Below are 25174 nucleotides of genomic sequence, written 5' to 3'. Positions count from 1 at the left end.
TCTGAAAATGATTCATCTCACCCCAGTGTAGATACCTCATAGCTGGGTGCCATGGGGCAACTTATGGCAACATTAGCCAACTTATCCTCCAGGCTCCAGTTGCCACAGTGAGAGAGAGAGACATCTAGAGCACCTGTAGATGCCCACATGGAAGCATCAAAATCTAGATGTTAATCTCAAATTGAATACTTTTTTAGCCCTCAATTAAATTGCATAATATTAAGTGTCATTTTGGATGGCCTCGATTACCTCATCCATCTTCTAGTTTCTGCTCAAGAAAGAAAGCTGCCCATAATTCCTGTGTAACGTTTGCCAGTCCCATGAAGTTGTCTCAGCTACCCTCAGGAATGTCAAATGGCACTATGTGTAGGTGACTAAAGGGAACCATGTGTGTCTGATGTAGTTTCACTCAGGTGATAAACTCCATCTCTAAAAATACTCCTGCAGTTCCACTTTAAAATAGCATCTTCTGCTTTCTGCTTTCAGCTACAGCTATGATTTATTCAGAACATCTTGCGTTAACCTCTAAGGCATAGCCTCTTTTCTGTACTAAGTGAAATAAATACAGTATTTTTCTTCCCTACCATAGGGAATGTTGAATGATTTAAATAATTTATATGCATTTAATGAGACATCAAATCAAGAATACATAAAAGCAAAAGATGTTTTTATTTCATCATGTGTAGTTACAGATCATGCTAAAGGTGAGGGACTATGTTTTTTAAAATTATGATAAACATTAAGAAGCATATATCTATCAACATTTAGTGAACTATGGTATATCAGATACTGTAGATATTTCATATATTTCTAGCGAATGTACTAGTAAGATTTGTGCTCTTAAGGTGACAGCTGTCAATACATGGGTCTGTTACATGTGACCTCTGCAAAACTGCAAGAGGAAAACAAATATTTGAGCAACAAGATTAATAACGACTCACTAAATTTTCAGTTGTTTGTTGTTTTTTTTTTTTAATGTGGTCCCAAGATAAACAGTTCATTTTCATTTGGAAAGATACCACTGAGTATGTAGATGTATCTTCCCCTATCCCTGAAATCCATTCATCTGCTTGCCACAGGAATTCTGCACGAGCAGTAATTTGCAACTTAGAATACTAAGAAAGAAATGAAAGGCTACCTATCTAGGTGAAACTGTAGGGAATTTGGTACTATATAATTACCTGAGCCAGACAATATAATTATCGAAGTTAGCAATTAACCTGTATTATTCTATTTTTTGACAAGTCACATTAACAGGGCACTCTGAAGAATGAATAACTAAAATTAATTTAACTTTTTAACAATTATTAGTCTCAGCAAGGAGACTTGTGATCATTAGGAAAATTTTGGAATGTTTCTAAAATTTAGCATCTTGGTCTTTTTTAAATCCTTCACAGTACTGAACACAAATGGATTCGATTACTGTTATTGTAATTATAATACTCGAATTACAATGAGAGTTGTCTATTTCCGTTTTGTAAAATATCAATTGTATTTAATATTAATGCCTTACAATTAATGCCTTACCAATGGTCTCTTGTGGTTGAATAGGTTCTGTGATTTCAGATGGATCGCTGATGCCATGCTTGTTTGCCGACAAGACTCGGAAAACATATGATTTTCCTTCTGCAAGGTCAAACACTGCGTAGCGAGGAGATTTTACTGCAACTTGTGCATTGACTCTTTGCCAGGTTCCACTGCCAACCATGGACTACAAAAAAAAAAAAAAAAAAAAAAGAAAGCTGTGAATCACTTCTGTGAACTGTCAAAAAATAAACATATTGCTGTATTGCATCCTGTTGTTAATTTATTTAAGAGCTAAAGGAGAAGGATCATTCTCAAATGCCTCACTTCAACATATGCAAATTCTCATAGCTCATGCATTCAATTACTCTACAAAAAGGTCTGAATACCTCACTGTCTCCCTGCCTGACTAGACTTCAATATATACACCCTTGTACATACAGCTAGGCTTCAGTTAGGGCCATGACTGTCAACTGTGATTGATCCCAAAGTAATTACTCCCATGTCCTGCAGAACTCACTTGGAACACTCAGAGGTTTGATACAAAGCAAGCAAGTCCTAATCCAAATTCTGCAGAAGGGTGGGAAGGGGGGATGTTACTTTACTCATTGTTATATCTTTATGTATTCTGCTGAGTAAGGTCACGTCCCTAAAAGTATTTCATCAAATGAAATAATTACTTTTGAATATTCTCAATGCAACAGCTGAGCTAATCATCACCACACCTGCATGTGGAAGAGAGCCAGTAAACCAGCAATCTGAATGAAGTCTGCTGTCCATTAGGTTCCCCAGAGAAACTGTTGACCCCAAACAAAAGTTAGTCATGGAGTCTTTCAGCAATTTTACTAAAACTCAAGTGCCCAGTAAATAGTTTAAATAAAATTTCCTTCAAGCACAGAAAGGTACATACAAATTAAGTGTTTATAAAATTTTGGAACAGAGAATCTGTGAACAAAACCCAATAAACTGTGAACTTCTTAGAGGAGGAACAGTGTTTCATGGGTGCTTGGAAAGTTCCCTTCATATAGAGAGGCCAACTATAGAAAAATAATGAAAAGGTAAACAGCTGAAGTCCGAATATTAAAATATTTTTCATAGATACTGAACCCACCTAGTGTTCTCAGAAAAAAAGAAATTCAACATCCATTTTCTTCATGATAAAAAGATGGAGAATACGAAATAAACAGTATTTTGACATATATTTTACTTTCTGTCATGAAGAACATTAATTGTTGCATTTCATTTTCACAAAGGAAAGAATCAACATCACATTTTATTTTGTAGTTTCATTTATCTGTTTTTAAGGGAACATTGCTATGCAGCACAGAGAACTCACTTCCATTTTGTGTTTCTTGAAGCCTTTAAAAATTAACTTTTATTCTTCAGGACTAAGACTTCTTTATTTGAAATAAATTAATTAGAAATTGTGCTTTTCTAAAGTAGCAGATTATAGTAGAAAGCAAAAAACAAACATTCACATATGAACTGACTGGTCTATTAATATATATAAGTTATTTATACGCAAAAAGATTTTAGATTCAGGTATTAATTAGTATAATGAACTTTTTTTTCCCTAATAATAGCCTTTTAGTCCTCATTCTCACTTTCTCTCAGTAAGTTTGGCATTTAATTAAGACTTGTTTGTTCATCATTTTCATTGCTCTACAGTGTTTCTGGAGCTATATAAAGCTGTTTCTGTAAAACATTCAGACCTATATATTTTCAAATCCATACTTAGAGTGAAAATTAACTAACAAAGTGCAAGTGTCCATTCAATTGAAATCTAAGCTTTTTATCTGGGCAATTTCTGCATATTCTGGAAACAACTACATATTTTCATGCCACGAGCTTGTTCAAAATCCTTAAGTCAGTATGCTTGGAACGTACAGATAAGAGCAGATGTATACAACTGGGAATAATTACAAGAAGGTATGATATTGTATCACATAGAAAGAAAATTAGATACTTCTTTCCATGGAAATTTTCATTACTTTTCTTGAATATGAAAGCCAGAGTGGGAGAAATCATGGACATGCTTGCTGGAAACTTTATCTAGCGAATGGACTTCACTCTACACGAAGGATGTAGAGATGGGCTGTAAAGGACTTTTGAAGAGGAGATTTTTATGTGAGTGAGAAGGAAAAGATGTATGATAGGGGCCTGAGAAAAGGCTGTCACAATATTCAAGATGCAAGTTGAATGTATGGCAGGTTTATGGATAGTTTTAGTGTTTGTGGATCATTAAGAGGGGGCATATGCTAGAGGCATAATTCACAAAAACTAAGTATAGCTTGGCATGTAAGAGTTTTAGAGATCAGATATGAGGCCCAATTTACCTACTGAAGTAATGGGGAAACTTTGTAGTAAGGAGGGAAGATTATAACCTCTGGCTGTAATCCGACATACTTAATTTAGACACCTGTCTTAGGGACAGATGTGTCCACATTTTAGTAGCCTAGATAGGAGAAGAACAAGCCTCCCCTACTGTGATCACCAAAGTCCCATGTCAAGTCAAAGGGAAGAGGGAGGCAGCCATGAAGACTACCAGGGAGCAGTGAACCTGAGACAGACATCTGCCTCTCTATTGACCTCACAGGGAATAAACTGGAAATGTCAGGGTATAGCAGAGGCTGCCATAAGCCTGCAAAAAGGAAAGTGACAATCAAATTACGAGTCACGGTTTATTCCTTTCTCTACCACAGGACTACCAGAAAATTCCCTTTAGTACGCTCAGACTGCAAACTTCCAGTCTTGTCTGTAGGACTGTAAAATCTTAAGATGTTTCTTTTCTATTAAGCTGCTATCTTACACATGTAATTTGTTCTCATTTTATATAGCAGTAAGCAAATAGCACAGGGATATCCTTTTCCCTGGACCGTGAATTTCAATGCTCGTTAAATCATGTAAAAAGACATTTGATTGACCATACTTCTCTAACATCCCATTACCAAATCCTGTGAGACCTCAGAAAGTCTGTTTTATTGTTCATTCTACAGTTCTAAAAATAAGTTAAATGTAATTGCAGCCAAATGCCACTGTACAGTACAGTACCTTCTCAATGAAATACGTCAGTGGCTCCCTGCCACGGGGAACAGGTGGATCCCAGCTGATTACAACATATGTTTTGCTGATTTCTGAAGCATGTACATTGGTGGGAGGGCCTGGAATCTGAATATCACCTAGAGGAGTAATAAATGTAGTGAGTATTAAACAGCAGATTAACCCCTAGGTCAGCACTCATGCTGCAGCTCGTCTTTCTGAACTTCTACTCTGCAGTGCAATGTTCAGCTATTAGGGGCTATGATATCATCTGTGCAGTTCACTTGCTCACTTCAATTACATTTTGACAAATAAAGAATCAGTATTAAAAGCTAGTAATTTACTTTTCCAGCAAAGTTAAATATGTCCCCCGAAAACCTGTGCGTTTGTCACACTTTTTTCTTTGATCGCATTTGAAATACTTCTATTTGCTGGGCAGAATGCCTTGGGAAAAAATACTCACTATATGCAAACAAGAGATATTTTTTGATCAAAGATAGAAGTCTAAAGAGTTATTATGAGAAATTAGACTACAAGAAGATAATCAGGAAGGGAAGTACAGTAAGGAGAAAAGCAGGTTAAAACAAAGCAGAAAACAGAGAAGGAAGTAGAACATATTACCAACGAATCCTGTAATGTGATGGCATTACCAGCTCTATAGTCCAAAGCACTTGTAAAAACTATGGATCAGAGACATAAAAATATGTCACCAGTCCTCTAGTGACACCATTGGTTGGAGCAGTCTGATCAAACTCCTCTCCCCGCTCACTCCTTAGGGTTACCAGGAATGTGAGGCACTACCTGCATACCCTGGGCCGGGCTGGAGGAATTCAACATGTCCCTTTTGTGGTCACGCTCACCCACTGCAGTGTGGGACGGAGCCGGTTTTGCTATCTGAGGCATTACAATGGTATAAGACAGCACTAGATAGGAGAGGCTCAGACCTACGACAGATCGCTTCAGGCATAGCTATACAGCCCTGAAGAAGCTTCCTCTTGGTAATAGGTCAGAAAAAGCAACTCAGCAGATATCTACAAACATTTTATTTTTATGGCTGGCAATAGAGAAAGCAAAAAGTTTTGTTCTCTTAAGGTACATTTTGCCACTTCTCAGATTAGCAAGGAGCATATATCCTCTAAATGCTTAGGATTTGACATTTAGAAAGAGAAAAATGTTTCAGTAATAATCTCTAAATCATGGAAGTGATGTTTTAGCAGTTTATAAACACCTGTAGAACCAATCAGGCTCAATATCTACACTGAAGTTTTTTCATCATACGCATTTCCCAATCAAAATCAGACTTTTTAAAGCAAACTGACATATCCAAGAAAAATTTATTTTCTCCCAATTCTTTCTATGTTTTATTTCCTACAAATACACTTTTTCTTTAAGAAAGCTACATGAATCAGCTGAGTTTAAGACAAAATTTCCAACATACAGTCAAAAAAACTAAAATAATCCTTCATAGCATAATGCATAAAGTCAAAAGATTTCCAACTGGTTTCACAGAACTAAATCTCAACATGTTTTCTTACATCCTTGAAAATTCCAAAGCTGACATAATTTGTAATGATATAACATGATGGTACAGCCTGGTCTGTCAGAATGGAAGGTCATTCAGCACTAAAAAGGAAATCTATTTGTGATCTATGAGATCACTTTTTCAGAAATGGTCTCCAATCTTGCAGATGAAAATAATGATCTATATAAATAATGGTATTTGGATAGTCATACTGCTTTATTAAATACACACATTCATGTAACAGAAATCCAAATATCATTATTCATGCTTATGCCAGAATGGCCATTTAATGCTTCTGATTGTTCTCAGGTAATTCTGAGAGCAGGCGTAGCTTCCGTGAAGCCAAACAAGTAAGACAAATGCATTCTGGTCCGATAATGTGATTCGAGTCCTATAACACCCATATCAATTCATTTACAGTGCCATTGTAAAAATAGAGAAAATTCATCTGTCCTGCCCGTGCACTGGTGAAACCATTTAATGTCAGATTCTCCTTCAAACTAAACTTGTTCTGAGGTGGTTTCTCTTTTACTCTTATTATTGGAGTAAAGAAGAAAGTAGACAGACATTTTTTTACCAGAGTCATTATAGTTAACATTTTTTACAATCTAAGTGAAAGGAAAATCATTATCCAAGTCTAAAAAAAAATCACCGCATACAGAAATAACCAAAGACAGAAGAAATTCAGGCTTTATCTCAAAAGCTGGCAGTAATCTCTTCAGTTCTCCTGAGGAAAAACAGCTATTTCGTGTATAACAACCTTAAGAACAACCTCTACATTCAGATAGATATATTAAATAAAAAATAGGGATGGATTGCTTAAGTTTTTTATTAAAATGGAAATAACTTGCTCAGATCATCAAACTCAGTCTTAAAAACTATACTTAGCTCCCAGAAGGACAGGAGGAAGGGAAATGTGGGCAATCAAATGCAATGTTCAGCTGTTGTCCTGGTTTTGGCTGAGATAGAGTTAGTTTCTTCCTAGCTGGTATAGTGCTGTGGTTTGGATTTAGGATGAGAATAATGTTGCTAAGATGCTGACAGTTTAGTTGTTGCTGAGCAGCTTACACTAAGGCAAGTACTTTTCAGCTTCTCACCAGTAAGAAGGCTGGAGGTGCATAAGAAGCTGAGAGGGGCCACAGCCAGACAGCTGATCCAAGCTGGCCAAGGAGATATTCCACACCATACGACATCATGCTCAGCATATAAAGTGGGGGGAGTTGGCTGGGAGGCAATTGCTGCTCAGGGGCTGGCTGGGCATTGGTCAGAAGGTAGTGAGCGGTTACATCACTTGTTTTTCTTCGATTTTGTTTCTCTCTCTTTTTGTTGTTTTCCTTTTCATCATCATCATCATTATTATTATTACTTCTTATCTCAACCCACAAGTTTTCTTACTTTTACCCTTCCAATTCTCTCCTCCATTCCATCAGGGAGGCGGAGGGGGAGAGGAAGCGAGCAGCTGTGTGGTACTTAGTTGCCAACTAGGGTTAAACCACGACAGTTGTTTAAGCTCAACTTAGCACTAGCCAAGGCAAAAAGGTGAGGACATCCAGTCAGCAAATAATAAAAGTAGTGCTGTTGAGAGTGTGATGTTCTCTGTCATTTTATATCTCACCTTTCACTTGTCTTCTCTTAGCCTTGCAAGCCAGAGTATCTGTCTTTATTTATTATTATAAAGAGTTTAATCACTATGTGGCTTTCTTTTCAAGCTTTGTTTCTAATTATAATGCTAAACTCCTGGAATATAAATAGATAGACCGAAATCATAGAAAGGCTACATACCTTCAAGGTCATCCTTACTGATCACAATCTTTCGCCCTTCATCCACATGAATAGCTGTTAATCAAAATTTTCGATTAGTTTCTTGAACCAGTTTAATATATTTACAAATTTTGCAAATTATTGTTCATCACCTGTTCAAAAGCCCGTATACCTCTGTTTCTGAAACTCTGTTATTAAATCTTTCCCCAGATGGAGTCAACTCAAAGTCATGCACTGGTTCATTCATTTTGATAGGAAAACAGAGCATGATAAGACAGTACTGTTTAAAGATATGTTAAAAACCAAGAATCATAGTCACAGTAGATGGATTCAGTTCTGTGGCAGATTAGTAAACAATTGTATCATGAACTGGACTTTTGTTATAGGAGTTCATCATAAAGCTAATAGAAACACAGCATATTCAACTCAGCTTTTACAAGCACCACTGGGGCACGGCTCTGCAGTCTTCATAATGAGTTTACTTCCCCTCTGAGTAAAAGGAGCACACAAAACAGAAGATGTGCAAGTACATGATATACAGAATCTGCACAGGGGTTTAGGACAAGGCTAAATCAATAAAACTACTCCCCAGGGCAAGGCAGCTTATTCTATTCATGGAGAAGCTCTCATAAGGCTTCTTTGCGGTCTGCAGTGGCGTAGTGCACAAGATCGGCTTTCAGAAAGAGCTTGTTCATTAGACTGAATTTTCCATCTGTCAGAAAAGTCACAATATCAGAGACCCCCCAACAAGTAGCATGGGGTCTTTGTGCCCGTACTGGCACTTAATTGAGAAAAAAAAAGCTGTGGATAAATACAACAGTCTGTGGGCCAGTGAATTCATATGACAGTTTTTATTTTTTGTTTAACTAAATTAGACATACTCAATATATTTTTCAAAAGTTACTACCAGTAAATGTAGAAGTTTATGGGATCTGAGGGCCTATCTCCCAGTGCAAATGATATAAGCTTCCAGGGAATATTAGCTCTTTTGAAAACATTGTTCGTTGTCATAATGAGTGTCTATATTTAAAGCTAAGCAAAACCAGATACAATCGAGATGGAGTCCCCAGGTTCTGCCAAAGTTCTTGTATGGAATTTCCTATTCCAACTACATCCCCTACCTTGAAATTAGTGAGATATTCAATCAAAGGAAGACATAAACTCTGCTCTTTAGGTTAACTAAGCAAACAGAATCTGTAAAAAAAAAAAAAAGATCAAATATTCAACATCTGTTTCAGCCTTGCATAACCTACTTTGTGTTCTCTCCAGGTCAATGGGGTCAAGAGCTGCAACTGGTTCAGAGACTCGAGAAGGCCTGCTAATGCCAGCACTGTTCACTGCTCTCACGCGGAATATGTAAGACCGTCCCTCGTAAAGACCAGTCACGGGATACTTGCAGATTTTTACAGGAGCATCATTGCACTGGACCCAGTTTTCCAAACCTACTTCACATCTTGGAATAGCAGAAGACAACATTTATAAGTATCATTCCACAACAAATATACAAAATCACCGAAGTTATCCTCATTGAGTTGACAAACTAAACCATACACCTCATTAATAAAAGACACACACTTCATACACACTCCTCTGGTCAGACAACCAATTCCCAGCTTGCTTATATTTGTTCATAATGCAATTGCAAATGTCATTTTTCTTGCATGGTTTTTGGCCTTTTCAACTCCCTCTGCTTCCTTTCTATTTGGTTCTCTTTCTTGTCATCTAAAGAACAAGTTAGTCACTTTTATTTTTAGCATGCATCTCCAAAGAACATGCTGAAATTGCAACATTCACCTAATCTTACGCATGTCTTTCTTGTCAAATTTTTAAGCAAGCGTCTTTGTGCTTTTCCTTCCAACAATGGCTGGACCACAATGTGTAGAAGTCATCAAGAAGCAGAATGATGTCCTTGTACTGGCTCCTTTGTGTGCACATATCTGTTTTTTGTCCTACTACTACAAACTTTTGTGGAGAAGATTGCCTTTTGCCCTGGCAGTACCAAGAAAAATAGGGTCATGATCAAGGGTTCCTTGGTGCTGTAGTAATCCAAGCAAAATACCATAAGGCACAGCTGACAAGATTACACACAGACAAAGGTGAAATGCTCTCATGATCTATGCACTGTACAAATTGGATATAAATGGTAGAGTTCTCAGGGCTTAAGTTAATTTCCTCATACTGACTGCCATTCATAAGCCAACATTTTCCAGCAATTTCCAGACAGTTGTCTCTGAACTAGACCAGATTACAAGGTAGAAAACAGCAATGAGCTGCAAATGTTGCAGCTGACTGACAGTTTCAGACACTAAGGATCAGATGTTCCTCTCTGGCTACAAGGGGCAAGAATGCACTTCAGTGGAGGAGACTTTCAAAATAGTGCTTGGATTCTCTGATCCTGGGCTGCCTGCACTGAGCTGAAACCCCAGTTAAGTGCAAAGCAGACTCAAGGAGAGAGGACTGCTGTTGTGATTTAAACTACTAGCTCCCAGGAGACCATGCTTTGTGCTCCTGCTGTGCTACATTTAAGGCAGAAATAAAAAGATAATGTAATAATTCCTAGATTTCAGCTTTTACAGTACACAGATTAAAGATACTAAATCTAATTCAAGATACCCATGGATTCTGGCTTCTATAAGTTAAATATTACCAGGGCTCATTCTCTGATTTGGCTACATCCATACTGTTGAACATTTTTACTGTCTGATAAAATGTGACTGCCTGCAAGTGATTACTGGGAATGGCCCCTGGCCCTTGCTAACTCCCAGATCATGCCCACAATTGCCTAGGAAGGTACTAGATCATCTGGGCTAAAAGTTTGCTGGGGACCAATCAAGTAACTTGACACAGTAGGCAACTGAATTCCAGTGCCTAGGATCTGTAAAAGTATATCTAAAGAACCCATATATGGAAGGACATAATGGTGGGGTTTTTTCTTGAGTATAGACATGCTTTTGGCAATGAATAGAATTAAATAAATTCTAATGTTTGCATACTTGTCAACAAAATATCCAATGACTGGGCTCTCACTGGTTGTGTTTGGTGGTTTCCAGGTAACAATAACATAGTCTCTGTTAGCATCATGGCATTTAACATCCATCGGCGCCCCTGGTGCTCCTGCGATCAATGCATCAGCATCTGGACCACAAATGAAAATAAATCACTTTCGACTCTTACTCCTCTGAAATGTACCACAAAGAAAAAAGGGAAGATTTCCAGCTCACTGTGCCATTTGTTTACACGAATGGGAGCCCAAAGAGTTCATTACACACAAATTCACTGCACTAATGAATCAGACCCATAATGTTTACATCTCCACACAGATAAAAATGTTCAGGGATATTTTTGAGGGCACAAAAGGAGTTTAGGTATCAAACACCCATTACTTTTCATGAGAATTAAAAGTCCAACTACCCCATGTGTTTTTTATGCTCTTTCCCACTGAAAGCACAGTGGGCTACTGATCAGACGAAAATCCTTAGTAAAGAACATGTAGCTGAGGAAAAGAAATCTCTTAAGGAATTAAAAAAATATATTGTAAACACTACATTTCTAAGGCTACTTTTTATTTAAAGTCTTACAATACCAACAGGCATACATAATCAACTTTCTACCATTAAGATACCCTTCTGTGGCTTCATTTTGAGAGATGTTGACTGATGTGGACCCACAACTCCTAACGAAGTGTCCTAACAGGTAGAGTTCTCTCCCCTCATTGAAAGGTTTCTATAACAGAAAAACATCCTGTATAGAGTCTAAATTCATAGAGTCTAATTGCAATAAATTGTGAGGTGACTGGTGCTCAGTATCAGATCACAGCCTACATAAAAAAAGGCAAAAGGAAGGCCAACAGAGGGCACTAGAGACTTCAGAGGATGTAGCTCAAGTCCTGTGCATACAAAGGGATCAAACATGGTATAAAATGGACAACAGAAGTGTTAAAATTGATCCACCACTACCATAAAAATTTATAGGAAAGTCATTATACATTAGTGGGCCTTTTTCACCTGAGTACTTTCTTTCTTAGATGGCAATTAGGAAATAGAAAGCTTTAACAAATTGCTTCCAATGAGATTAGGATGGCAGAGTGACTCATTCAGACTATACTGCAAAGCTGAGGAAGCTCCTGCACTAGTCCTGTGAGGAAGATGGAAATCAACTCCCTGAAAAAGCATTTATACCCCTCCGCCCCACACAAACTGTCTGGATGACACTTCTGCAAGACACATATGTTCCAATACATTTCCAAGAAGAACAAGGTTTGAAATTAATACCACTGAAATGACCTCAAGTGGGACTGCTCCAGTTCGCTACCATCAAGGATGTCATCCAATGTATTTAAGAGAGTGAAAGAACTGCTCAGCTGGTGGTATTTTCATCTTTCAATGAAAAAATTAAAAAGTGAAAACTAAGTTCTGCTCACAGGTGCATGTGGAAGCTCATTCTCACTTCACTGAGAGTTGTGCATGCAAAGCTGAGGGAAAATTCTGACCTTTATTTTAATACATTTACCTGCTTTTATTTATGTCCTTTGTGAAAACTCTATTTCTTCAGTGACCTAATTTATTACTTTGCTTCCTTTCTCTGATTATTGAGATGACTGGTATAGTAGTGGGGATATTTCTTTTGCTTTCTCCTGTGCCCCCTCTTAAGGCCAGACACAAGATATGAGAATGTCCAACAAAGCTCATTCCCAGTTGGCAATCTCTAGAGTTAAAACCATCAGTGAGGACTGGTAGTATGCAAAGATGTTTATTTCCTACCGGGAAAGGAGATGGCAAAGAAAGAAATAACCTGTTTCTTCACAGGAATGATTTCTCTGTTTCTTCAGGAAATAAAATGTCCTCAGGAGCATGCTCTTCTTGAAGCTCCTCATTGATGTAAGGTGATTGTTTTTTACAGTAGCACAGGCTACTGTATCGATCAAATGACTATGAAATACCACGAGGTTGGATTTCTCTTGTACTTCAGTCATTACATGGGATTGTTTAACAAAAGTAATCTTTCTACTACTCTTTTTAATTTCTCCCCAAGAAAGAGATGAAAAGTTTACCTCTGACAAACAGGTATGCACTGTATTCGCTCACTCCACCTTTTGTGACCATGCGCAAGGTGTATAAACCTTCATCATCTTTGTTCAGATGGGTAAAGGACAGAGCTGCCTGGCCTTCTCCAAAGTACAGCTTTGTCCACTTGGAGTCCTTTATCAGCACATCTGGAAGAGAAGACCCATCAGACATGTTACTATGCTGGCCAGAACAGGCTACATCCTAGTGCGGCTCTGTGCTAATCAGGGACACAAACTAACATTTATGTCAATTTTATTCAGAGTGGTGGTGCTTTGATGCTATGAAAACTCTACAAAGAGAAAGCTGCATCTCTCTGAAGTTATTTCATCAGTGAATTTTAGAGAATATGAGGTCTCAGAGTACTCTATGCAGTGCCAACTACACAATTTCCATCACTATCATTTTAAACACACAAACAGAGAAAAATATTGTCCACATTTTGAAACAATGACATGAAAACCTGTCATACTCTGTAATGAATGCAGGGTCGAACTTTGTTTCATTTCTATTAAGTTTTGCTACCTGTTCAGGTCAAATGTCAGTTTACTCAATTTCTTTCTCCAAGTTTAAAGACCAGATTTCAGTTTAATCTGAAGACTGCTAAAACTATACACTAAATTTAAATCTTCAAGGTATGTCTGTTGAGCAGTGAATAAAATTAAATTTTAATCTCTCACAGGTGAGAGGTGGTGACCCATGATTAATGCAAATTAATTTGATTGCCTGGTGAAACCAGAGCAAAAGAATGAGCAGGATATTTTATGCTAGCCAAGGGACTTTCTCATATCACCCTTTTTAATAATTGATTGGATTATTTTTTATTTTTAACTCCCTAAGACCTACTGCACACTAATTTATTGTAATCAATGCAGCAGAACTGTTTTTAAAGGAGCTGAATATTTATAAATGTTTATTAGTCTATTGCTTAGATACACTTTCGAGCACACTCTAACAATTGCAAAGGAATCCATTTTCTCACCTACCAGCTGAACTGCACAAGAAGGTATAAAAAATTATACACATTCAAATAATAAAGCATCTGGAAGACACATGCTAGTAAAACTTACAGCTGTAAATTACATAATTGCCTAAGCATACAGTTGTTTTCTGAGAAGCAGACAAAGTAAATTCAGTCACATTCCTTCCAATTCCCACATTCCTCAGATCCTTAATCTTGAGATTCTTACCTAGAAAATCTGCATGTCCCCTTTCTGTCATGCATGTCACAATGGTACGGAGACTTTGCACAGAGAGACATGAAGTACTTTAAATGAAATCAGAAAATGTTTTCACCTAGAAACTTTACCAAATGCATGAGTTCTGTGGAAAATCCTGAAGAAAATAAAAGGAAGTTGAGTGGCCAGCACCTCTGAAAAGCAGGTCACTTATTTAAACTTCAAGCTTGAGTGGAATGGTAGACACTCTAGTTTGAATATATAGAAACTTTAGGCACGTCCATATTGTCTATTAAGGCCAGAATCATCAATTTCCACCTTTTGTGTGTACTTGAGACCAGAAACTATGGAGGCAGTCACGTTTGGTAAGATCAGAAAAACTTCTTTCCATCACACAAGGCCAAAGACCCACTAGATCCACTAAGAAAGCAGGAGCTCTCTATTTTAATGCAGTCTGGATGGATGACTTTCTAGAGAAGTCCAGAAGAAGAGTAAATTTTGGAGGCCACAAACATATTCAGAAGTTCTAATACAGCAGGTGTTCATTAACCTCACAATAATATTACAATTACGGGGTCTCACTACTCAAATTCCTGGTCTACTCATGTGTTGTGTTCTGTCACTTCTCCCAGCACTTACCAAGGAACAAATCTGCAGAAGGCTAACCCTTGGAGACAGTGGGACTCAAGCCTCGCATGCTATTGTCAGTGCATGAGATATTTTTCCTAAAATATTACTCTGATGAGAATTCATAAAAAGAGTGGGGAATTACTATATACTGAAGTGTATTGGGTTTGTGTGGCAAGGTTTTGGTACCGGGGGACTACAGGGTGGCTTCTGTGAGAAGCTGCTAGAAGCTTCCCCCATGCCTGATAGAGCTAACGCCAGACAGCTCCAAGACGGACCCACCACTGACCAAAGCCAAGCCCATCAGCAAGAGTGGGATAACTTATTTAGAGGGGGAAAAAATGCTGGGGAAAACAGTAGCTGGAGAGAGGAGTGAGAATATATGTGAGAAAAAAAAACTCTGCAGACACCCAGGTCAGTGAGGAAGGAGGGGAAGGAGGTGCTCCAGGCACCAGAGCAGAGATTCCCCTGCAGCCCATGGTGCAGCCCATGGTGAAGCAGGCTATCCCCTTGCAGCCCATGGAGGTCCATGGAGGAGCAGAGATCCACCTGCAGCCTGTGGAGGATCCCATTCCAGGGCAGGCGGATGCCCAAAGGAGGCTGTGGCCCCATGGGAAGACCACACTGAAGCAGGCTCCTGGCAGGACCTGTGAACTCGCAGAGAGAGGAGCCCACACCGGAGCAGGACTTGTGACCCCATGGAAGGAACACAGGTTGGAGCAGTTTGTGAAGAACTGTAGCCCATGGGAAAGACTCACGTTGGAGAGGTTTGCAGAGGATCGTCTCTAGTGGGTGGGACCCCACACTGGAGCAGGGGAAAAGTGTGAGGAGGAAGGAGCAGCAGAGACAATGTGTCAGAGACAACTGCAGCCCCCATTCCCCGTCCCCCTGCACTGCTCAGGAGAAGAAGGTAGAGAAAATCAGAAGTGAAGTTCAGCCTGGGGAGAAGGGAGGGGTGTGGGAAGGTGTTTTAAGATTTTATTTTATTTTTCATTATCCTACTCTGATTTCATTGGCAATAAATTTAATTAATTTTCCCCAAGTCTGTTTTGTCCATGACGGTAATTGCTGAATGATCTCTCCCTGTCCTTATCTCCACCCATAAGCTTTTCGTTATGTATTTTGTCCCTTGTCCAGCTGAGGAGGGGATTGATAGAGTGGCTTTGGTGAACACCTGACTTCCAGCCAGGGCCAACCCACCACAACTGAAGCTTCTTTTCATCATGTGTTTTATTTGCTCAAATTTTAGATAAATTTTGCACTCCATTATTTTTCCCTCTGAATTCAATTATTTTATTCTAGATTACAGTACAAATGGCTGAAGAAAGCTGGCAAATATAGCTTTATAATGTTTATATTACATTAGAGATCAATAACAGAAGGCTCCTGTTACCAGCTGAACTTATATCCAGATTAGGTATGCATTCCTGAAGTATTATTTTGATTTTGTTCTTTCAGTATCTCAAAATGTTCTAAGTGGGCCATGAATTATAGACATCATATTCATATTTGTCAAATCCCAAACCACTTTAGAAGATTTGATTCAATTGACTTATATGCCCGTAGGAGTCTAGTAGACATCCTCAATGAGGTTCACTCGCGTGAAACTTATTAATGCTGGATAAACACATATTTCTCTTGTGTATAATTATTAGAAGTAAATCATACAAATCCATCTCTGGGCTTTTGTTGTTACTATTTGATAAACACAAACAAAAAAAAAATTAGGAAAATACAGTTTGTCTTAATGCAAGAGCAGAATTAACTATTACCTCTAAAAAAAAAAATCAGAATGTCTAAAGCACATTATGTTGGACAAATTATTAATCTTCTTGTTGTTTACATTTATGCATTGCCTCCAGCTTTCAAGAGACTCAACACAGGAAACTGTAGCACATAGCAGAGGTTCATAGTGCATGACTTCCTTCTGTGTTTGGGAACAAGTTCTGCCAGTTCATGCACCTGCACACACCTTGGAAATATTGTGATCCATGTATGTGCAATGAAGGACAAATCTAAGCTTGTTTGTATCACCTTATTTTCTATAACATAAGTAGGTTAATGGGATGAGGGCCTATCTGACTCACAATCAAAAACCTGTTGGTTTAAAAGAGACCAACCTGTCATCTCAGGTTTTCACAGGGAAGGTAAACTTAAGTCAAATAAGGTGGAAAACAAAGAGTATAAAATTGTTACATACCAAGAGAGAATTATTTTGGCATTGTGAAGGGTTAAATTGAAAAAGCCATAAGCTTTTCTTCATCTATCCATAGCGCAAGAACAATCCACGTTGGATGAAAAGTGAAACAATATGGGGCAATCCTTGAAAATTAACAGTTCCTTATGGCTGAAGTTCCAAACCCAAAATGTCAGAGGTTTGGCACCTCAAGAAAGTGAGCTTAGTAGGAGACACTTCAACAGGAACAGAATCCAAGTTCAAGGATAAGACCTAGATTTTAGGTTATTCACCAAACAAACAAAAAAAAAAAAGCTATTTTTATTTTAGTAACAACACAATGAACTATCCACAGTGATGGACTAATAGGAATGAAATAATGAGTAGTAGTCTGTTCCCTGAAGGATTGGATGGAAATCTATGTAACAATGTGATGTACATGAAACAAAAGGCATAATTAGTAGCAATAGAAGAGTCCTTTTTCTGATTTTCCTAATCTTGAATTTTCTTGACTGACTTAATATGACTGTCACTTCTTAGTACATGCACCACATTTTGTCAGCTACAGGAATTTCTACCAGCTTGTCTGGGACCAGTCCAAACATCAGTCTTGGGTGCCTGTCATTATCAAATGTGGGCCCCTGGGGAAAGGTCTCACCATTCACAAGTAACCAAGGCTTTCCCTAAATCCTCAGACAGAATATTTACTTTAGAATCTACACCGAGCTTGTGGTTCGTGAAAAGTGGTGAGCTAAATATCTAAAATAGCCTGCTATCTGCCAAACTTTGGGTAGTTAGTTTTATGTTTCCAGACCTTTTTTGTAGGATGAACAAAACTACCCACGTAGGGTTCGTGTACCAACCACCAGAGTATATGATACGCTTCAGTGATGTTATTTTCAGTACTTCCAGTTAAGACTACTTTACCTCGCATATCATAGTTGCTCACTGACAAAAGAGGAAGGAAAGCAGCCTACCAACACGGCACTTAAACAGCAGAGCAAAGGTATGTGTTTCAGGCCTGGCTCCTGTAAGAGGGCTGGAACACCTCTCCTATGAGGACAGGCTGAGAGAGTTGGGGCTGTTCAGGCTGGAGAAGAGGAGGCTCTGGGGAGACCTTATAGTGGTCTTCCAGTACCTCAAGGGGGCCTACAGGAAAGATGGGGAAAGACTGTTCAGCAGGGCCGGCTGTGACAGGACTAGGGGTAATTATCTCAAAATAGAGGGAGGTAGATTTAGATTAGATATTACGAAAAAAAAATTGACAATGAGGGTTGTGGAGCACTGGAACAGGTTGCCCAGAGAGTGGTGGATGCCCCATCCCTGGAAACATTCAAGGCCAGGTTGGATGAGGCTCTGAGCAACCTGATCTAGTTGGGGATGTCCCTGCTCCTTGCAGGGGGGTTGGACTAGATGACCTTTGAAGGTCCCTTCCAACCCTAACCATTCTATGATTCTATGATTCTATTTTTCCACTATACTTTAAATTGCTTTTAATAAAAAATTCACAATAAATGCTGGAGTAAGATGAAAGTGGAGGCCCACACCCACACCTCAGTGCTTCAAACTTTAATTTGCTGCTCAGTGAGTACCCTTCAGCTCAGTGGGCACAGCTTTCAGTTATAAATCATAGTCAAATCTAGGAAGTGGGTTTGAGTTTCCACCTACTCAGTAAATGTTCCAACTATTGAGTTATTAGATAATATGAGATTACCTCCTGTTGCTGTAAATGTGTGCTCAAGAAAAGTTTGACCAAGCCACTTAATTGAAAGAGAGTGTATGTCTATAAATTCTAACCAGAGATTTTTTTTTGCTGTATACCAAATTCAGTTCAGAGACTCTCGTATTCTAAGCCTGATGTGTGTCCTTGGTGTTTCCTTCAGCATTTTCCAGGTAGCTCCTATTCAGTGTCCTAACTTACCATCTCTATACCACTCAGCACGAGGTCGTAGTCTTTTCAGATCTGGGGTGACCAACACAGAACACTTCAGGGTCAGTGTTTCACCTTCAGTTGCAAAGGTGACTCCAAACTTCTCCAGAAACTGGACATCAATGTGGGTGAAGCAAACATCGTACGACAGGGGCACTATGTATGAGAAAATGAAAACAATTTTGAGTATAAGTAAATTGTACTTGGCACAAACAGATTAATGTCTGATCTGTAGAGGAGATGGAGCACTGTATACTGTATGCTGATCTAGAAATGCAATGGGGAAAGCAAAAGCATCAGTACAGCTCCTATTGTAACTGAATGCTTTGAAAGCAAAGTTAGAAGCAGAAAGTTGTGTCTGATTTTCTCATCTGTAAAACATTACTCTGACAAGAGTACATAAACTATCTAAGCAAAAAGAAAAAAAAAGCTTACAGTGGAAGGGCATTATCCCAGCTGGGTGAGGCTCTTCATCCCCTCTGAACCCTATAAACAAATATACAATAAACATTCAATGACATGAGCATAATATTTATTTCTTGTTTTAATCACGAAATAGGACTTACTTCTCACAATCACAGCACAATTAGTTGATGCCTGCCCATGGACATTTGTCGCAACTGCTGAATAGGTGGCAGAATCATCAAAATCAGCTCTGAAAAGGGGAAGGAGGAAAAAAGATGACTCTTTACATAAATACAAATTCTCTTTATGATTGATATTGAGCCAAGCCACATCAACCCTCAGTGTACAAAGCTTTTTGCTGGTGTCACACAGTGTAAGATGTTAATGAAAGACAACTATAAAGCTCGTACTGTTTTTTTACTGTAGTTTTATCACAGCTTAGTGTGCAGGCTGCATTAACTTGAGCAAACTTGAAATGACCTTTAGAGAATGATCAAAAGGAGATAGCTGGAGGATGCTAGCCTCACTATTGCCTTTCTTCCTTAATCCATCTTGCCCTTCTGCCACGTATTTTGAGAAAGAGACATGGAAGAAAAGTACATATGATGGGGAGAGACTGTTCAGTAGGGCCTGTTGTGACAACACTAGGGGTAATGGTTTCAAAATAGAGGGAGAGAGATTTAGACTGGACATTAGGAAGAAATTTTTTACAATGAGGGTGGTGGAAGACTGGAACAGGTTGCCCAGAGAGGTGGTGCCTCCCCATCCCTGGAAACATTCAAGGCCAGGTTGGATGGGGCTCTGAGCAACCTGATCTGGTTGGAGATGTCCCTTTGCATGATTCTATGCTGGCAGAAATTCCTCCTTCTATGGCTATTCCCAGCAGTCATATACTGGCATTTTTTGCCTTTCTCATATCTCTTAGGCAGTCTAGAGGAAGTGATACAAAACCAGGGAAAGTGATCGAAATTGCTTATGGGCATAAATGTTTTGGCTTGATAGTTTTGTGGGGGTTTTTTTAGTGAGAAAATATATTTGTTATGGAAGAACAACATAATGAGAAATAAAGAAAAAAATAGTTACTTCATGTAAAATAGGACCCAGTGATGGATTGTCTCACTTGCTACATCCTTCCTTGAAGAGGAAGACACATCAGCAGATATACGGCTGGATGTTAAGATATAGGCACAAACTTTGATGTCCTAGTTAATTTCTTATTTAAAATAGGGTCAGTCAGAAGAAGAACTATTGACATAAAAGAAGAAAAGGAACGAAAACTAAACTATGTGCAAATACACAATTTTGGTGCAACTATTCAAATTTACAGCTGAAATAAACCTATTTGGTATGTTTCTAATAAATGTAAGTGACTACTGACTAGAAAAAGTTAAAAATATTTTAGACTAGGCTTTAGTAAAATGCAGATTTGGGTAGAATGAGATTTTGTCAATTTTACTGAAAGAACTTAATCTGGATGAAGAAGCAATTTTGAAAAAGGTGGGATATTTCATTTGTACATTTATATTTTAATTTTTTAAAATTATTTCAGAATTTACTTCTGCTCTGTTTTCAGAAACACACTAAATGCTCTAATATTAAATAAACCATTTTGGTTTTGAATGAACAAAATTTTTATTTGGTCCAATTCAATACTTTTTCTCGAACTTTTCCATTAGTCAATTATTCTACAATAAGTGTTTCAAACAAAATTGTTTATATTTTTTATTATTTCTTGGAAATTCTATTAGGTTGAGCCATCAGCTAATCAGAGTGCCAACTGTAACACACACAATTAAATCCTCCTTCTGTGTAGTTCATTTAGTAGTGCATTTAATGGAGGCCACTCTGAAATTTCCAGTCGTGAGATAAAAAGTTCTGCATGTGTGAACTTATTTTCCTCTCAGAAGATCAAATTTGTATCTTCTTGGCAACCGCCAGATAAAAGCGATAAATTCTGGTTGCACTTTTCTTTTAAGAGGTCGTGTGAGAGAAGAGAAAATATGTAAAAGTGTTTGATGTAAATTGCAAACAGGATGCCAATTTTAGGGTATGTAGCACCTATGACAGGCACATCAGACACCTATTTTTCAGCTCTTGCATATATTCTGGACAGTGTCATATCATAAAAATGATACTATCTGCACTGTGATGTCTGAAACAGAACTTGATGAAAGCTCTATTAAATTGAGATTTATCTCTCTAAAAGTAGAGGACTAACAGCTCCTCCTGGAGGCTAATCTTCAGTCACACATTTCACCAGATAAAGAGGTAAAATACAAAGTTTATCATACAATTAATTATCAAAGCCAGAGGGGTAGGTCCTAAGATTAGGCCACTTAACCAAAAAGTCTGCAGTTCAATGTGAAACCCTTGAGCACCCAACTACAGTCTGGACAGGCAAAGTAAGTCTGAAAAACAACTTAAAAGAATTGAAATACTAGGCTCAATATTATTCAACTTTTTTGTTGATTTTTTTCAGGAAGGATTTTTTAAAATGCCAATACCTATTCACAGATCTATATAAAGCATAACTGATTCTGGATTTGCTTGAAAGCTGTCAGACTTGGTGACTTTTCTTTGCACTAAATTCTTAAAAACAAGAATAATATTTTTACTATCCCAGTTTCACACTATTTAACTTTTGGGTTATAAAATGTCAAAAGCAAGGCAAAACTGCAGTAAAACTGCAGACCTCTTTCCTAGATCATGTTATAACGTCAGTTTACTGAAATTTAGATAATTCATACATTTCTCACAGCCCAGTACAGTGTCTCACGATAATGAAGCAACCTAACAACAAATGAGGCATCTCAAAAATTTCTTACAGGAAAGAACGTTGCAGAACTGACTGTACTGGAATTGTAGGATGTTCCCATCACTCTGTGTGACATCCCTACTTTAAGGAGATATATTCAGTATACAGTAAATAGTACATATTATGTTTAATAACATATGTACTGGTAAATTAAACAGTGCTAGGTAATGTTCCCATAAACTGGATCTTGATCACCCTACTGCTGATGTGTTAGAACAGCCCTTGGCTGGTGTGTGCCAGGTTGCCAAAAGGATTTCTGGACACAGCTCAGGAGATAGCAAGGGACCATTCCCAGAAAACAGTCTGGAAGTAGCTGCCCTATCCTGAAGGACAAGAAAATTAGTCCATCCCATGCCAAGAGGCCGCTGTGGCAGAGGATATATTTAATTTACTATGGCAAGAAGATTTCAGAAGTGCATCTCCTAGGCACTAGTGGCAGGTATATGCCAGACTCTCCAGGAGGATGATGCACGCTGACATCTGACAGGGCGTGTGCTGGGGGAATTGTGCTGCAATTGCTGAGGAGGTGCTGATCCATCCCTGGGCTGGGCACAATTTAGGCAGCTTACAGCACTCGTATCATAACTGAGTGATGAACACTGCCCCACCATTGCTATATTAGGCCATTCCCTTACATAAACAAACAGGCTGCTTTGCTTCTGTCAAATCCAACTTAACTGCTCTTTAACATTTTGTTGTTGTTAGGGAGTGTTGACAACAAGGATGATATAACAGATCTTAACTGAGGTTAACTCTGATAAACTATAGAATAGTCACCATCTGCTGTAGTTGTTGGCTTCATTTTCATCAAAATAACAGATAAAACAGTCAATAGGAACTCATTTCTGTAAGAATTACACAGGATTCAGGACCTAAGGCGTGATTTATCATTAACCACAAGGTGGCGTAAGAATAATCCAGAAATTACAGAAATGTGTGTTCTGAGCAAAAGTGAGGCCCCAGTCTGTGCTCGACCCCTCAAAGCATCAGAAATTTAGGAGTGCAAGAACTGCAAAGTTGTGTCCCTAAAATGAAGAAGCAGAATGGCAGATACCCGATTAACTTTACAAATGGATATATATCTGTGCTCATCTCAATTCCCTCCCCATAGCCTTGTGCTCTTATAAAAAACAGCAAAATATATCTCTTGATGAGATTTTTCCTGTTTGTGATGGTCTCCAATGTAGACAAAACAGAATATGATCCTAAAAGTCTCTAGAACAGATAGAAGATTCACAAAATGGTTGTTTCTTTAGCCCAACAAGTTTAATGTCTGAAAGCAACTAGTTGACAGAAGTCAATGATTGAGTGAGAATTAATTTTCTCAGGGATAACAAAAGAAATAAGTTACTGACCAAATAACTTAGCTCACTCTTACAACACCCTTTGGTTTTATGAAGAGAAACAAGGTACTTACAGTTATTATGAGCATACAGGTAACAATTCCCCGACTGAGGAACTTTCTGCTATTTAAGAGGTCCTAACAACTCTACCCATTTTTTGGAAGTCACTGCTTTGAAAGCATTTTACTATTCCTTACGATGATCTTTAACCTGACTCTTCAGGAGATAAATGAAACCAGCTTAGATAGCCTAGTAGACAGTGGACTACTTCAGATCTGGTATTGGAAGTGTATGGGGTTAGTGGGTAAGAGCTACACATTTGTTTAGTACACCCTTTGAAGAAAGTTGGACAGGATGGCAAATCACATAAGGTCCTGAGTCCCCTTTTGGGCTAGGTAATACTCAGACTTAGAATTATCCTAGAAACTATCTACTCTTTATGCTAAAAAGCCTAGATTTCCTAAATTGCACTGTAAAGTGCATTGAAGCAGGACCAGTTAGATACAATATTTGAAGTACCCAGGAGGCAAGGGGTGGTCTCTCCAGCAGTTGTTCTTGCATCAGGATGGAGAGTGTGTTTTCCAGCCTTTACAAAGGTCAGATAAAATATGCATAGAGAACATTTAGATAGCATGAAGTGTGAGTGCAGAGCTGTATCTCTCCCAAGATAGTAATACTTTTTGTGAAAATTAAATTGCCCTAAATCCACATGAGGTCCTGAAGTGCTAATGTTTGTGCGGGGAGTATTCCCCAGGCAGATACATCTGTTTAAAATGCATATATTCATCCATCTGCATAGTGTAGATTTAAACACAGGAGTTAAGAGTGAAATAACATTTTTACCTAAATTGGAACACAATTCAGTGCATGTCAAGAACAGGAAGCAGAACACAGTAAATTACACAGAGTTAAAATTGCCTCCTTTGAATTCAAATGACAAAATTTTCAGTGTTATGGCTATACGACATCAAAATGTGGAAATACTCCTCAGGATTACCATCTCATGTACTGATTCTCCAGTCAGACTGAATCTGACTGATTCTTTTTGTTTGGTTGGGTTTTGTTGTTATCGAAGAGGGGACCTCTGTTATGAGGTGGCCAGTTCCTCAGGGTCCCAACTATTGCAGCCTATAGGGGACAGCAACTGACAGGTCACAAGATCACAGACCATTTCATTTGGGGGCTGCTGTTTGCCCCAGGAGCGGCGGTTTGTCACTGGATCAACCCTACACAGCTCGAGGGCTCTGCCTTCCTAGGCCAGAGGACTGACAGCCGCGATGCCTCCGCTCTGCCCTGCTTCCAGCTACAGCAGGAGAAAGGGCAGGCCTCGCTCTCTGCCTCTCCAGATTAAATCCTCTCAAGCCTTTTATGCCTAATTGAACTAAAATAGCACGGTACCGACTGCACAGTGTCATTTGTTAGATGGGAATAGTTAGAAGAGAAGGTTTGTTCCGTTTTTAAGCTCTTTTTTCGAAGGCGGCGCTGGCGGTGCTGCGGGCTGGCCCTGCCTGCTGGCAGCAGGTATCACACTGCACTCTGCTGGCTCTGCCACACGTTTTCGCTGATGCAGCCACAAATCTCTTCTGCTGAAAGTACAAGCACTTCTTAAGCGATGACTTAATGAAACAGGAGAGGGCTCTAATAAAAGACAAAATACTGCTAAACTTTGAGCCTTGTGTGGGTGAGACTGTGCAGCCACATCACGCAGAGACAGCTCTGGAAAATCAAATTTCATTCCCAGTAAATAAACAAAAAAAAAAAAAAAACCCGTTGCTAAATAAGTAGTAGCAA

The 25174-nt window shown here is 38.6% G+C and overlaps 1 protein-coding gene across 1 annotated transcript in view; it reads right to left on the bottom strand.

Annotated features, from left to right (window-relative positions):
- MYOM2 (myomesin 2) overlaps nucleotides 1–25174 on the bottom strand; it is an 85637-nt gene that overhangs the window by 46243 nt on the left and 14220 nt on the right. The window contains exons 7-15 of the mRNA XM_086744739.1: nucleotides 19387–19475; nucleotides 19256–19306; nucleotides 18812–18976; nucleotides 12897–13058; nucleotides 10840–10981; nucleotides 9100–9299; nucleotides 7868–7921; nucleotides 4576–4703; nucleotides 1528–1711 (exon numbers count right to left, since the gene is read on the bottom strand). Coding sequence (XP_086600865.1) covers nucleotides 1528–1711; nucleotides 4576–4703; nucleotides 7868–7921; nucleotides 9100–9299; nucleotides 10840–10981; nucleotides 12897–13058; nucleotides 18812–18976; nucleotides 19256–19306; nucleotides 19387–19475 — 1175 coding nt within the window. The remainder of the gene's footprint in view (nucleotides 1–1527; nucleotides 1712–4575; nucleotides 4704–7867; nucleotides 7922–9099; nucleotides 9300–10839; nucleotides 10982–12896; nucleotides 13059–18811; nucleotides 18977–19255; nucleotides 19307–19386; nucleotides 19476–25174) is intronic.

This window comes from Chlamydotis macqueenii, chromosome 3 (genome assembly GCF_036417535.1).
Source record: "Chlamydotis macqueenii isolate bChlMac1 chromosome 3, bChlMac1.mat, whole genome shotgun sequence".
Lineage (NCBI taxonomy): Eukaryota > Metazoa > Chordata > Aves > Otidiformes > Otididae > Chlamydotis > Chlamydotis macqueenii.
This window is presented reverse-complemented; position numbering and strand designations above follow the sequence as displayed.